General features: G+C 32.7%; 1 protein-coding gene across 1 annotated transcript in view; it reads left to right on the top strand.

The window, feature by feature from the left end:
* The window catches only part of TACC2 (Transforming acidic coiled-coil-containing protein 2), a 38,321-nt gene extending 23,004 nt beyond the window's left edge, over positions 1–15,317 (top strand). Inside the window, exons 7-11 of the mRNA XM_051215947.1 lie at positions 5,864–6,078; positions 6,972–7,176; positions 9,336–9,442; positions 10,610–10,730; positions 14,117–15,317. Of these exons, the coding sequence (XP_051066488.1) occupies positions 5,864–6,078; positions 6,972–7,176; positions 9,336–9,442; positions 10,610–10,730; positions 14,117–14,185 (717 nt within the window). The 3' untranslated portion in view covers positions 14,186–15,317. The remainder of the gene's footprint in view (positions 1–5,863; positions 6,079–6,971; positions 7,177–9,335; positions 9,443–10,609; positions 10,731–14,116) is intronic.
* The last annotated feature ends 1,623 nt before the right edge of the window (positions 15,318–16,940 follow it).

Raw genomic sequence — 16,940 nt, 5'->3', positions numbered from 1 at the left:
AATTTATTATTTTATTTGTAAATTGTGAATTAAATAATGTCATGGAAAATTATAAATGTTTAGTTAAGAAAAGAGATACACCACTTACAGATATTATAAAAGTTTACATACTGCTTTAATTAAAATTATGGTTTTGTTATGGATGCTGAGGAAAAATATACCAATAATTATCGTGTTAAGTCTATGGTGGCCTTGGACCTTAAATGTACATTTCCTATTGGTCGGTGTTTATTTCACTTGTTAAATATTGTGTAAATGTTGTTTTCTATTTTATGGTACGATGTGGTTTGTTTGTTTGCTATACAAATAGAGTATGTCTGAAATGCAATGATTCATAACTCAGAGGCTGTGACTTGTGTTCTTGACTCAACTGGCTAGGACAGACAGCGAAGCAGGGCCAATCAGGGCACTAGGTCGTCCACTACGTGTTTACGTGTCACTGTCACCGAATCAACCAATAAAACGCTGCGCATCTAACCTGCAGTCCACACGTTACAACAGGTTTTTTATACTATCATCTAAGTATGATTTTTTTGTAAATAATTGTTACAGTTAGATTGTTGAAATTCAATAATGTAGGATGTAGTTCACCTGGTATTGTTTTGGTTTGTATCTTCCCATTGAGGTTTAAGACTGCAATTGATCAGTCTGTTATCGGCATATGTGCATACTGTGCGTATGCCTCGATATTGCCTTAATTCACAAGCTTTTTGTAAGCAATGATGGATAGTGGGTGAACATCAACTCTGAGATGCAGGTCCATCCAACGCGATGGAGTTTGAAGCGAATGGTACTGGATTTGAGTCCCAGAGTGAACATCAACTCTGAGATGCAGGTACATCCAGCTGACGAGTCCCAAATATGACGAAGCGCGCATCCTGGATCCCACTGCTAGCCACTATCCATCATTGCTTACAAAAGTAGGATGTAGTTGTTTTCATTCTTTAACAGTGTTTGTTACTGAAGAGTAAGTTAATCTATTTGTGTACATTAAAGAAGGTGATATTTTCTCTTGATAAATGATTCCGCGAAAAAAGAACAACATGATATCATACTGATCTTCAAACAATCTAGTAATGATGATTATTTACTTAGTTTATAATTTTCTTAGTAATCTGTCATAGTTTATTTTCGTAACAATCTTAATTTTGCTTATCGTTGTAAAATAAAATCAATAATCGTTCATCTTCTCTAAAAGGAAATAATTGTATGGGTAATTTAAGTAACACAGTTGTTTCATTTTCTAAACTATACTCAAGAAACGCTGATAGTTAGAATAAGTATTTACAAAATAATACTTAAATTTATAATTAAGGTTCATTATTTGTTAGTGTATTTCAAATCATTCGGAAGCATTGCATTATTTGAACATCCTTAATTATGCCCACTCTTCCATATGATTGTTGATAAATAGGCATATGAATTTTAAAGGAAATTGATCTTAAAGTGTGTCTAGTTTTATCAAAATATTTATATCGAATATTTTTCTAATGTAAATAAACTTTGTCAGGTAGTTAGCAACAAATTTTGAACCTAGTTTTCATGCTATTAAGTTCTCTTCAGTAAGATGTATCTGTAATCTGGAGGGAAGTGGTCTTCTCCGGGGGGATCCGAACCCGCGCCACTCAGCTTCATAGTCTGAGATATCACGACTTAATTACTCAGGCTGTTACTGTACCCGGTAGTTTAAGTAAGTCGATGTCTCATTCATTATATTGAGACGTTAAATGGTTGGAGGAAGATAACAGGAAGCCTGACCAACACTGAAGGATTGGGTATTTGTAAAATTAGTCACTACTCAGTGACAAATCAGTTGTTCATAAGCTTTCAGTACGTAATAAACGAAATAGGTTTAGTAATTCATTCTACAGAAATCCCCCGATTACCTTTCACTAGTTTCGTGTAAATATAACAATAAGGGATTCAACAAACAAAAAGTTTAACTAAAAGACAGCGAATAAAGCCAGTGAGAATTTCGTGTTGATTAGTGTTTATTAAATACACTGAGTAGTTTTATATTTCATAACTATTCTTTTTTGTAATATAAATAGTTGGTCATGATTCCCTAAGATACCAAAAATATTTCTAGTAATTTTTGGCTTTTATCACAGAAATCTATTAGTTTGGACGAATATAAAGACAGAAAGTTCACAGTTGTTGTGTTGTTTACGTAGAATTACCTATCGTTGTAATATATACAATGACTTCTGCTTATTGTCAATAATTTAACCAATCGTAGTTTTAAATTGTTTATTAATAAAACAATGGATTTGTTGTCTTATGATTAGATCTGATTGGAAGAAAGTGTTTTGTTCATTCTGACTTTAAATAAACCTGATATTATTTATAAATGAGCACCTCTAACATAAATATGAGATTATTGTATAAAGAATCGATTATTTCTATTTTCAAGTGGGAGAAACTGTCCTATTTATTATAAGTGTTGTTTTATATACAGTCATAAAGTTTATTGGTGGTGAGTTGGTTTGTGTATTCTTTAGTTAATAAAAGCGCTATTAAGTAAAATTAGATTTCGGTGTAATTTTATATTATCTTTTATAATTCATAAGTTTATCATAAACTAATCAGAAAGGATTTTATAATTCAAACAACGGTCAAATCCACTTGTTACTCAGATGGAATACTCAACATGGATTATCTACACTGACCTTTAAAGATCTGTCAAACATACTGAGGTGGTAATTTTATCTAGTTGAACGAATGCATTGTAACAGTGTTAGCTCATACGATACCATGTGATTTAGATTATAGTGTCACATCAGCTGATAGAAATATCAGTTATCTACTGCTAAGTTTTGGCAATATTCGAAATTCTCCTTGAACATAAAGTATTTGTAGTTTTACGTTACTTACTTACGCGTGTTACTCCTGATGGAGCATAGGCCGCCGACCAGCATTCTCCCACCCACTCTGTCCTGAGCCTTCCTTTCTAATTCCATCCAATTCTTGTTTATTTTTCTCATGTCTATTTCCATTTCCCGGGGTAATGTGTTCTTTGGTCTTCCTCTTTTCCTTTGGCCTTGAGGATTCCATGTGAGGGCTTGTCTTGTGACGCAGTTGGGTGCTTTCCTCAATGTGTGTCCTATCCACTTCCAGCGCTTTTTAATTTCTTCCTCCGCTGGGGTTAGCGACCCCATCCCGTAGAAAACTAACTCGCAAAACAAGCGCCAACCAGAAAAAAATTTTACGTTACTAATACTAATATATTTATATATATTCTCCATAATTCCTTCCTATGTATTTTGAATATCCATTCTTTGAAATATATTGGTCAAATATTAGCTTTCGAAGTAACATATGTTTTCAATTCCTACTCTGTTGTTTGATCTCGAGAAAATTATTAAATAACAGTTAACAAGCGTTAAACTAAATTATCAGCTGTCAGTAAGACAGTCAAACGTAACATAGAACCTCGCACATGTATACACCAGTTCAAGTTGCCATACCTCATTAGCACAGGGAGATGAAATTTTTAAAGTAAATCCCAGAGTGGTGGAGGTAACAACAGTATAAGTGGTAATGGGAAAAAAATGGCATGGAAGGTCCGACTCAAGAAAGTATAAATTGGTGAATTAAAATGATTATGAGGAATTTAGAGACTTAAGATCTTAGGGAAAGGAAAGAGTAGGTGCATCAGCACCACTGCAAATAATTTCGAGCCATGTCATTCAAGGTCTCTAACCATCGTTTACTGTCATTTCTCATACCCCAACCAGGTCAGTCAGTCAGTAACAACGTAGAACTTCGTACGTACGTACATCAGTTCCAGCTGCCACACTACATTAGCACAGAGATGCAGTGGTCGATTCAAATCCCGTAGTAGTAGAGGTAATAAGAGTATAAGCAGTAATCAGGAAAATTAGTGTTTGGAGACGTTATTTAAAGAGTATAATACAGTGAAATAAATTTGGGAAAAGAAAAAAAAGAGATAAGGAGGAATAAGGAGATCAAAATTTGGGAGAACACAAAGAGTGGATGCACCTGCGCCATTGCAAACGATTTTGAGCCATGTCATTCAGGGTCTCTAACCATCGGTTGCTATCAACTAACGGTCCCCAACCAGGTAGTCTACACCTACCAACATGACTCAGACCACTTGTCAGTGACTTCATGGACTTGTGCCATGTCTTGTTTTGATCATTCCTAGCTTTCTTCCAACCTACTCTTACACCAGACAACTTCGTCCTTCGATGTAGGATGTAGTCAGACCTACGCATCATTTATCCAAACCACTTCAGTCAGAGATTTACTACCTTATCAATCGAGTTATCATTTTTACCTGATACCCTATCTTTAACGCAGAGATTGTTCACTTGGTAGTTGCAAAATAATTAAAAGATGCGTTGATGACAATTTTGGTCGAATACTAGTAACCTTTGAATATCTTCTTATCTAAGTGCCAATTCTTGACGTTTACCAAGTATAACGGAACCGAACTGCTAAGCAGTACGTTAACAGCAGGATGTATGTCATTTTATACTAGTAAAAAATATAACTTATGTAGAATATCAATAAGAAGTTATTATGTTATGCAATATAACACCTGATCAATTGTAATTTTGACTAGCTTTAAATCAAATAGTTATTTGTTAACTCTTAAACAAGATTAAAGACAATTCAGCGGTGAAAATGTGCTTTTTGGTGATTCCATTTACTGAAATTGTACAATCCTATTTACAATTAGTTTATTTACTAAAAATGGAAATCTATAATGAAACAGAATGGTGTTGAATGATCAAAATAAAGTTTATATGGTATTGTGTCAAAAATTGCTTACAAAAGGATGTTATGTAATAATCCAACGGTTAATGACAAACGTTCAGGTGAAGATAATTGCCTACTAAATAGAAACTGAGTACTAAATCTGTATTAATGGTTAGTTAGTAATTGTGAAAAGTTATCGGAAAGATTATCGAAGATAAAAAGAAAGATTGAGACCATTCTATATTTTACTATGAATTACCATTGTTTGCAGGTAACTGAACTACGGATACGATTATACAGCTTAAGTAAATGAAATCATCGAAAAAATCTTTTCTCTGGATATTTAAACAAGTTTAAGAATATATTATTTTACCAGGCTGATTTTTTCGTAGTATTCTTGTATTTAATGTTATATGTGACTAACCAGCTTAGAATGGGTTTCGAGCATGGGACGTAGTGGTTGAATGTCAAGATTTTTAGAAATTAGAAGAGTTTGAACCAATTTTCATTTAACTAGACATGACTACTTGAGTGGTGTGATTAATTAGCCCTCACACCAAGAAGTGTGTTTGAAGGCTAAGTACCATTAACCTGTATATAATTGATGTGTTACATTTAGTAAAAATTTTTATGAATTTATTATTAGTGTCTAAGTTTTCTCGTTTTATGATTACTTCTAAACTTTCTCAAGTTTTGGACTATAGTAATATGGTTTAAAGTATATGTTACTGTTGAAATAATGTTCCGTAAAATATTGACCTTATTTTGTATGCCCTTAAATTTCGTAGCATAAATTTTATATTCTATCAACCAATCATTTGATTTTTAATTCTATTTTTTTTTGTCGTGAAATTACCATACAGTTCTACTCTTTTTGTTTGTATATACGTTTTTTGTATTACTATCATACGATTATTGATGCATTTATTTGTAACTGAGCGATGTCTCACGCAAGTTACTCACATTATGAACTGTTTTTGTAGCTTATTTGTCAAATTTTTATAAGATTTGTATTCTTATGCTTTTTATAAAGTCTATAACATTATTTCTACATTTGAATAATAATAAAATTTAGTCAATTCAGTTAGAAATCATGTTCATTTCTAAAAGTGATCTGTTTTTCATTTTTAATATGTAGACTTCACGTATTGATTCATCAACTCGACCAGCATCACCAGCTCAAGCTGGAATGCTTAACAAATCAGATACACCTTTAGTAAATGGAAAAGAAAACTCTCAGCTACCTCCTCAATATCCGTTTAAATCATCACGAGATTCTAAATCAAATGATACAGAATTAATTGCACTACGCAAGGAACGAGATCAACTTTTAACTACAATTGAAGAGATGAAGTAAGTGTTTGCTTATACTACTTGTTTTTCTGGTGAGATTATAATTTATGGTCGAACAAATCAAATTTGAGATAACAGGTCTTGGAATGTGGTTCGGAATTCATTTATCTATTTGGCTAAAAAGCGTTTCGGCATTTTAACCGATGTCAGTTCGTGATGAAAACCTTAAATCTAATTTCTAACCCTAAACATTAACTGTAAATCATAATTCTAATTCCTCACACTGGTTTATAAGCGTCATTTAGTTCTAGTTAGTAGGTGGACATTTTCAAGGTCACTTTAGCGTGGCTCAAAGGTCGTCCATAAATGGCAGTCTCATCGCTTTTTCTATTGATAATTACTCTTAAAACGTCTTTATATGGAATTATGTTTCCTTCGAGTGTTGTAGGCATTATATTGTAAAATTTCGTATAAACTGTTAATTAAGTATAAACTAACCAAAATGATCTTATGTTGTTCACGACCTACGGATGGTATTCGTATTGTGAAATTAACTGGAATCAATTTGCATGTCTTTGTAGTAATTCCTAGAAGTTATCGTAGTCAACAGAATAAACTATCTTTTTACCAGCTTTATTCGTTTGATAGTTTATGAAGTTTTTTGTGTTAGTTCGATGGGAAATTCATTGATGAATTACATCTAAAAGGGATTAGATTACTGTGAAATAACTAAATCGAGTTCAAGTATGAAATGTGAAATATAATTTATTAGAAAACTTAAAAGATGGAGCAGTTCTGAGGACACTGTTGTGAGGCCGGAAGAGAAGTCGTTCGTTGGCGCGGTCCGGTCTAGGACTTTTTTTAACCAGCTAATCTGACTTTCTTATTTGTTCAGATCATTTTTCATGTTTATTTATATAAGTATGTGTATATGTTTACTTACGTCCTAACAGACATTGTATCACAGAGTATGATCGTAGTTTACAGCATATGGTTGAAGAGAAAGCTCATAGTCAAAGAGAAGTCAATATTCCAGTAGCTGATTTAATTAAAGAACGTGATGAAGCTGTAGAAGAGTTAGCTACTATTGAGAAAGCTTTTGGGGATTTACACAGACGTTTTGAGAAATCGAAACAAATTATAGAAGGTTTTAAACAGGTTTGTTCTTTTGTTTTTAAACTGTTATATATTTTAAATAAATAATATATTTGTAATATTCCAATGAGTAGAAAAATTAGAATTTCTGACATACTATTTAAAGTTGAATTAATTTTACTTTGTTTATTTATTCTCTGAAGAAGTAATTTGCACTAAGTCACGAAACGTCAGAAAATTTAATTTTTATACTCATTGGAATATTACAAATATATTATTTATTTATAACAATCTACCCAATGCTCAATTTATTCGAAATTATCAAATCAAACCTTGGTAATGTTATATATTTTATTACTTCCATTTTTCATCATTTGTATTCTTTATGTTGATTTTTTTATTCTGCTTTTGTTTTAATAAACATTATGTCGTCCATAATTTGTACTTCTGTGGAGGACTATTACAACATTCTAGTTGTTCTATGTATGTAAACTATTCCTTACTCTTTTTTTACTTTAAATGAAGTACATTTGATATTCTAGATCAGTGTGTTACATGCTGAGCTGACGTTGTATTCTGTCTTTTTATAGGTGTTTATGTCAATAACTAATTACCTCTTTAATTTTTTATATTCGTTTCAAGGATCAGCAAACACTTCTTAGTTAATTATGACAAAGCCTTATTTAAAAACGAAAAACTGTTCTCGTCTTTCATTAATGACCAGTTTTTCGTTTTTAAATAAGGCTTTGTCATTACTTTTGTTCTCTCCATTGATTTCTTGTGTAAAATCAAATGATGTAGCATTAAAGTTCTAAATAGACATAATTATAATTCCATATACCTTTTGTGAAATGATAACCACTAGTTACACACACTGCACTTCACTGTATTCCCGAGTAGGTCGTCTTTTTGAAACCAAAACTACCGTCATATTAAAAGACTGAATAATTTATATTAATTTTATTGAAATCAATAATCGACCCGAGTTAAATCACCATTAAAAAGTTGGAAGCTCTGTTTGGCTGTCTTATTCTAGTATGGGACTCTTCAGCAGTATCCATCCACCGTCCGTCATGCGGAGTGCTGGGTCAGTTGTCGAGATCTAAGGTCCTGGGTTTTCGCGTGCGCGGTCATGAATGCCCATTTCTGAGAAGTTTGATTCTAGGACTAAATGGTCGTCCAGTGCTTCCGGGTTATCATTGGTGGTCTATCGTAGACCGATTTATGATTTCATTGAAATTTAACAATATCCACAAGCCCGAACTGATATTAATTTTTTGTCATTTAGTTGTTTATAAGGGTGAGGGGAGCAAGAAATTATTAATTTCTTATTTACATTTGATTGGTCACTGGGCAATGACCACTGTAATGTTTTTGTCTAATTCTTTAGTACTGATTAAATTATATCCTTCGAACTGCAACTAAATCGTTATAATTCAATTAGCGTTAACGAACTAAATAAAAACATGACGTTGATCACTGCTCAATAACCAATCAATTGTAAATATCCCTTAGTCCTACATAAGAGTGTGTCTCAGCTCAAATAACTCAGCAGTAACATCTCAAACTGTTGAACTAGGTGATGCAAGATTGAATGCACAGGAATGGGTCAGTTTCCTTAAGAATACAGATACACCTCACTCATAAGTATTAAATATAGTAAAACGCAAATCCAGAGTTTACTGGTGACTATCTCCAACAGGTGGCCTTGACTCGTTTAATATTATTTAGTTGTTTATTCTAACTAGAAAAATCCTATGAAATTAAAGTTATAGGTTCTTTCATCAAAATTTTTTTATTTATTCTGCGTATGCAATAGGATTTTAATCTTGGTTAACTTTAGATTGAAGACTACAGTAAACAGCATAAAACGATGTTTCGTTATTTCTTTTTGTATCTAGGTATAGTTTAAGGAGAAAACATCGGATCATGTTTATGCTATGTCGAGCTTACTTTTATTTGTATCATTTAGTTTTTTGTTAGTAGTTACTTTTTCCTTAGGTTGTTGACTTTAAATTTATCGTAATACTTTGAGTAAAGTAAATTTCTAGAAATTTATGAAGTGCATCTAACACATTATTGTTGTTCCTAAAGAAAACGACGTATGTTATCTGTTTTCATTTGTAAAATTTGTGTACTTTTTCCAAGTATTATCTAACCTGACCGTACTTTTACTGTACTTCTTAAATCGTTTTTACAATATTTGTTTCCTTATTTGTCAGAATGAAGAGGCTCTAAAAAAGAGCATCGATGAGTATAAAAATTTATTACAACGTCAGGAAAGAAAATATTTAGCTTTAAAAAAACACGCTGAAGATCAGTTGTTAAAGTGAGTAGCCGTTAGTAATATAAAATATTCTATCTTATACTGAGTAGTAAAATATGGCATTGATTGCTTAGTTGTATGTCCAACTTAATGTCTGTGTAGGTCTTGAATAGCTTGTTAACTGGTCTGGGTCAGGATCGGAATCGGTGATATGGAGTAAAGTATTTGAGCCTGTCGACCATTTTACTTACCTTGGCAGACCAATTAATCTGACGAAGTCTCAGCACGGATATGCAAAACTCTCTTGTCTTTTATTAGAATTGGTTACCTGTAGCATAGGTGAGATGTCCGTTTGCCAATGAACGTGTATACTGGGCAGCAATTCGCTCTACTTTAATTTTTGACTAAAACTTTGCTTTAACAAGTAGAGGGCATTCGTATTTTACTACTAATATATAACCCAACATGTCTTCGAAACAATGCTCATACATATTGGGACCACCGAGCGAACAGTGTTGGTGTTAAACGCAGGATAACAGGTGAAGGCTGCAAATCAGCTGATGTAAAAGTGACTCTTCGTCGATTCAGGTTGTTGGGACACGTATTACTTATGTCCACCCACCGCCTACCGCGATGAGCAATGCTTGTTAGAGTGGGCTGAAAGAAAGCTAGATGGTGACCAAACCAATACGTGGCATCATTTCACAATGTTACTGACTTTTGAACTGAGCCATGTTGAAGCTAAGTGGATAACGCGATGGCGTTTGAAGCGAACGGTACTGAGTTCGAGTCCCAGAGTGAACATCAACTCTGAGATGCAGGTACATCCAGCTGACGAGTCCCAAACAGGACGAAACGCGCATCCTGGATTCCACTGCTAGCCACTATCCATCATTGCTTATGAACCATGTTGGTTCAAACTACTTGGTTGAAGTCCACGTCATTACTTTATCCAATGGTTGCGAACGTTTGTTTTGTCAATTTTGATCACATTGGCAGTCGTATACAGAGAATCCTAATAACTCACAACTATCTGAAGCCTGTTCTAATAATGTCCTCTAGAAAGATATTAAGAGTTTCACAACCGAACTACCCAGCTCAGAGAACAAAAGTCCATCCAGACTACCCACATTTTATTATATTGTAACTGAATCGTATATATTTACTTAATATGACGTGCGAAGTTCATTTTAATTTGCATTTTAAATATATTTTTCGATTTGTAAATAGAGTAAATCAAGACACAGAAGGAATAAAACAAGAATATGAAACAAATCTAACTCGACTACAGGCTTCATTAAGAATTTCTGAACTTCAGGTTAAGAGTCTTGAATCTCAGTTACAGCAAAAGGTATGTGGTAATTTATATTTTTGATTTTACACCGCACTTTGTTGTAAACATAAATTTGTCAATAAAATGACCACTATATGCCTCAATAAAATTATCGTTTTTCATTCTCTTTTGATTCTATTTTGTCGTTCACTAATTTTCTTTGTAAAAGAACTGTGTTACACTTTAATTTCCATAGTTTAAATCACGAAGTGATCTTATTTATGCCGCCTTTGAAACATAGTAGCACTAAACAGCTTTTTCGTTCTATCATAGGACTTCCCAGCAATTAAAATCCACAAACCCAGGGCTTTCGATCTTTCATGCGAGCGCTTAACCTCTTGACCACCGAGTCGTCATCCGACGGTGTATATGTCTAATTTCAATCAATCCACGATATTGCGCAACCTTCATTCATTGCCTAAAATGGGTAACTATCTTACACCCGATATGGTTGGACTTCACTAGTCACAGCTTTTCACTAGAACTCCAGGAGTTACATCCTAAAGCCGATCACTAATGAGCACATGATTGTTATTAGTATAGGGTGATTTTTATTGATTGTAGAATTTTCATAGTTTAAATCAGAAACTGACCTTAGTCAAAACATCATTGAAAACCTTTCTGTAGTGTTATTTTCCATCCAGTGATTCTTTTTTGTTTGTTTAAATGATTGTGCCGTATATATACCCGATTATTATTTCGTGTGTATACTTTATGCGATAAAAACAAACTTTACTCCGTGTTATTTGCTTTTACTAACCAAGTATCAATAAGAGAGCAAAAACAAATATTGATGCAGAATAATATGAATACATTTTATGTCGTTAGGTTCACATCATCTACTCACAACGTATAATATTTTAAAATCAAACTTATTACATTTGTTGATATATTTATAAATACGAAGGTGATTAGAAATGAATATGTGTATCATGATGTAGCGAAGATTCCAATCGAGTTAATAAGATCATAAAATATTTTGATTCAGATGAATAAATAATGTATAGGAGAGAAAGTTCCAGAACATTATTCATTATTTCAACTCTTTCTCAAGTTTTGATTACATCATTGTCATTTTTCTTTCATTTATAATTTTGATTAGAACTGACTGATTTGAAGTTATATCATTCTTTTATAGCACTAACCTGTTTTCAGTTACTTCATTACACAACCATCTAAAGTTTGTCAACTCTGTTTTCTAGTCACTAGTTCGGTGTTCTAAAATCTTTCCCTTAAACACTTTATTTATTTATCTGAAACAAAATATTTTATAATCGTATTAATTCTGTTGAAATCTTCGCTACATCATGATAGACATATTCATTTCTAATCACCGTCGCATTTATGAATATATCAACAAATGTAATAAGTTTGATTTTAAAATATTATACGTTGTGAGTAGATGATGTGAACCTAACGACATAAAATGTATTCATATTATTCTGCATCAATCTTTGTTTTTACTCTCATTAAGATAATAAAGGGATTTATGTGTAGGAAACAGGTTTCAATAGTTCACACACACACAAAAAAAAACTACCAGTCAAAACTGATCCAAATACTCAGATTTATATTTAGTGGTGATTGAATTACATGGAATTTCACAAATTGTACTACAAAATAGCTAGTATTTCTCACTTTATTTAGGTATCCTTAATTTTTCTTTTTCAATCAACACAAATTGAAACCAAATAATCATTTTAGGGAAGTTTATAGATCTTGCATATAAACATTTCATGTTGATGAGTTTACTTGTCAGATGTGGGAGAAATTCGTTCTTATCATATCACGCCTATAGAATTTTCAGTTGAATGAACCTTCAGATTTTATAGAATATTGGAATTTTTTTCAAAAACGAAGATTTATTATGACTAAAATAATGTATTCGAAATAGTGGTTCTTGAGATTACTGCACATTATTTTCATACATTTATTTGGTTTATCTTCAACAATTTTGGTAGTCATTGTACCGACTCTCTCATCAGTTGATCTTTCATGAACTTTCTACAATATATGGAATGTTAAGGACCAATGATCGTTTCATCCTCAGTTAGAACATTACTTTTCCCATTTTTATTTCGAACAAGTTCACGATTATCTTTGAAATGGGCTGGTAATAAGTCGTCGATAATTGATGAATCATGACTCTTCAGAAGTTGGAGTCCCCTATGACCTCTCTATCATTAGGAGGATCAGTAGTCATCGATCAAAGAGTATATGACTGTCTGTTCCGCATCACTAGAACAACACACTAATTAAATGGTCTACTAAAACGCTCTTCTCAGTGTTCGAAACGCATTTAGAAGTAACTAACTGACGTGCCATCATAAGGAAGAGAGGAATCCTACTTCCATCATCTATCGCAGGTCATTTCGGGAACAAGCTCAAATAGGTATATTATGCCAGTCCCATCATTTCTAGGTGTTATGTCTTTAAGTTGAGGTCGATTTTTACCCTGTGCTAATTGTTGTGTCCTTGACTGGAAAATTAGAGAACAGCGTATTTATCGATCGACTACAGTGACACGTAAACACGAACGAACGGCCTACAGTTCTGATTGGTCCTGCTTCCCTGTCCAGCCCAGCCAGTTGAGTCCAGAACACTAGCCACAGCCTCTGAGAGATGAGTCATTATATTTCAAACATACTTTGTTTATATACCAATCAAGCACACCACATCGTACCATAAAATAGAAAACAACATTTTGTACAATATTTAACAAGTGAACAGATATCGACTAATAGGAAATATCCATTTAAAGTCCAAGGACACCACTGGACTTAACATGATAATTATTGGTCTATTCCTCCGCATCCACAACACTAGGTAATTATGATCTTACATCAGTGTTATATGGAAAAATAGGTGAGTAACAACTAACATAACTTTGTGTGGTGCTATTGTTTGGCAGTTACACTGGTAGGATATTGTTTTTGAGTCATTTATCTTAGCTTACTGTAATCATCTGTTCGGATCTGTCAATATCCTATCGTCAGCATGTTTAATTATCAATGTTATGTATGGCCTCCTTGTTGTTTAAAACGCTATAACTTACACTAAGTACACGTTTATATATTCATCTTTGAGATGATAATTCTATTCGGTTGTTCAAGCTGAATTAGTTGGGTCAGGATTCGAATATGCGACTTAAATCTTGGTAACCGAGTCCTTTTATCACAAAATCCACATTTCCATTATCTAACATAGACAAATAACTGACCATATTGCTAAATCGGAAGGTACAAGTCACATTGTTAATGAATTTAACGTAACTTCTTATGGTAAAATCTGACTTCATAGAAAGTACATTGTGGTTAAAATAACATCAATTTTTTGTTGTCATTATTTTCATTGCTTATTCTCTTTATAGTCATTTACAATCGTATTTCATTGTTTATTTCCAGACTCGTGAAAATGAAGAATTAACTAAAATATGTGATGAACTATTAAGTAAATACGGTGGAATAACATGATGTCATCATGAAAATGTTACAGATATTATTTGTGTATAATGGAAAACAAATGATGAGTTTTCAATTTATTTTATTTTTCAAAACATTTTTTCCTACATACGTAAATCGTCTTCTTCTAGACGACGATGAAGAAGAAGAAAATGACAATGTAGAATCAGAAGGAGTTATTGATGAAGATATCTACCCATATACATATACATAAAATAGGAAGAAATTTATTAACTGTTATTATTTTTGTCCTTATTTCCACCTCCATTTGAATGTGTTTGTGTGTGTATATTGAAATAAACATTTTCTCTCTTACCTAACGCTTACGCCATTTAGCATATATATATATATATATATATATATATATATATATATATATATATATATATATGGAGAGAGAGAGATGCATCTGTATGTTTTGTGTTGTTGATTGCTTTCGTTTTGTTTGGTTTATTGTAAAGTGCCTAATGCATTTTCTTAACTCATTTTAATTCTGTGCTTAAAAGTGGAAACAAAGAAGATTTAATATGATGATACAACACTATCAAAAATCTTAATTTGTAAACTATAGATCTTGATTTCTGTTATTATTGTTGTTTAATCACTGTTCAGTCTTGAATACTTTTGACTGTAATAGTTGCGACACTTGAAAGTACTTTCCTTTTATCATTATATATATATGGACCCATACACACATACCAACTAACTTAGACTGTTATATTTATCTACTCGAGCAGATATATCACTCAAATATAATACATTGCAAATAAAATTATATTAAAATTTTGGTACTGTTTGTAATATCATAGTGTTGAAATCTTTTGAGTTTAAGAAGAAAAAGACTTCTTTTGCTTTGATTGTTGTTTTTTCAACGCTGTAGTTTGTTCTAGTAAAACTTAAGCAATAAAATATATATGATCTCAGTTCCGCCTAAAATGTCCAGTAAGTGTCAATGAACAGCTTCGAGTTTGATTATGTATGCATTATAAATTTGTGATTATAAAATATTCTTTTGGTATTCTTTATTCCAAAATCATTTTTATGGGAACTGATAAATGTAACTGCGCGCTTAAATCGGTTTTCTAAGCTCTTCTTAGAATCCCGGGCTAATTCTACACGACAACCTGAACACAAGAGAAAAGGCGCGTAATACGTAAAGAACGCTTTAGTCTAAAGTTAGTTTATATACAGAAAATTTAGTGTATTTATAGCGTTTCAGATGGCCTTGGACTTCTGAAAAGTTCTAGAATGCTACTAAACATAGTATCGGGATAAGGATCATCCAAGTCAGAAATGTGACACGTGACTCTCCACTTTCTAGATGTTTCTGAGAAATTTCTATTCAGTGCTGATTTGATAAAATGTTTCCCAGTGTCCCTAGAACTTTTTTTCGAGGAATTTTCTGGGTCTCCCCAACGGAAACTGTACAAAGTGGAGCATAGTTTATTTAGAACTAATCGTTACTTACTGATGCAACTTGAAGGAAATGGTTATTGGGTTTAGAATAATTTCCAGCTGTAATTTTGTTTATTTTTCCCCATAAAAAGATTAGATATGAATTCGGAAGAGCTTGTTGCTATTTTAATATATATTTTTTCATAGTTTAAAACATCTTTAGGCTCAATCGTGATGTGTAATGTTTTGTCAAAATGTTGATACGCTGGTGGTGGTATGGTTTTTTGTTACTACTGCGAAATAAACAGCTATGTACAACCTGTTGTTGATCAAAAACTGGTCAGGATGACTTTAAAACGTACAACGAAATATTTATGATTATATCTGTTCAATGAGTAAATTTGAATGCATTGAACAGGAGGTAATTAACATTAATCAATCAGCAGGTAAATTTATGTATATAGTTTACAAAGGCAATAGATTAACTCCCGTAACTAACAAATTTAACTATATTAGTGAGTTATGTATTTTCCTTCTTCCTAATGTAAATAATCTTAGCGTTTCACTTCGTTTAATGATTAGTGAGTCTGTTAAGGAATAGCATTCTTTATATGCAATTTCTCTAGCCCAAAAAAATCATAAAAAGTTCGTTAGAAGGTTTACATGAACTCGAATACTACATCAGAAAGAGTCTAAAGGTAAAATACCAGTATTTATGTTTAAAATGTCTTATTAATGGGAATAACATTCAATTATACAATCACTAGCGTTGATAATATCGCCAATATGATGAGTGCAACTATGCGGTGCCAAAATAAGCAGGATGGTAACACTTGAAAAGATGTGGACACTCTGTCTTCTTTTGGTAGTCTCTGCTTACACTCACACTGATGAGCTTGAATGAAACAATTATGATTTTTCATAGGAACATTTCTGACTTCCTTCCAGAACACTAGGTACCTAGGTGTAGTAATGGTAGTAGTTCACCTTATTGACCAGTTATAAAGACCAAACTGAGTTGAAGGACACTTGAGAAGGTCTTTCACCGTCCGAGCTCAGGTAACAGTTATAGTCTGTAACTAGGCTCAGGCAACTGCAAGCACCAAGGTAAAGTAGGAGGAGGGTGATCGTCTGACATAGTAACCTCCAAAACCGGCTGAATGATTGACGTGAAAAGACACTCGCCGTCAACACTTTTGGGAAAGGTTCGATAGGAGATTACCACTCATTTTGTAGCACATCTTGAAAGTATAATCATCCTTTATTGAGAATATGTGTTTGTCTCTATCATAGATACTATCAGGAACCTAGTAAATCTGAACAACACACCCCATAAAAATAACATAAATCTGGCGAAAGCCAAATCTATTCA

Source organism: Schistosoma haematobium, chromosome 4, assembly GCF_000699445.3.
Source record: "Schistosoma haematobium chromosome 4, whole genome shotgun sequence".
Classification (NCBI taxonomy): Eukaryota; Metazoa; Platyhelminthes; class Trematoda; order Strigeidida; family Schistosomatidae; genus Schistosoma; species Schistosoma haematobium.
The sequence above is the reverse complement of the archived record's forward strand: the minus strand, read 5'-3'. Positions and strand labels throughout refer to the sequence as shown.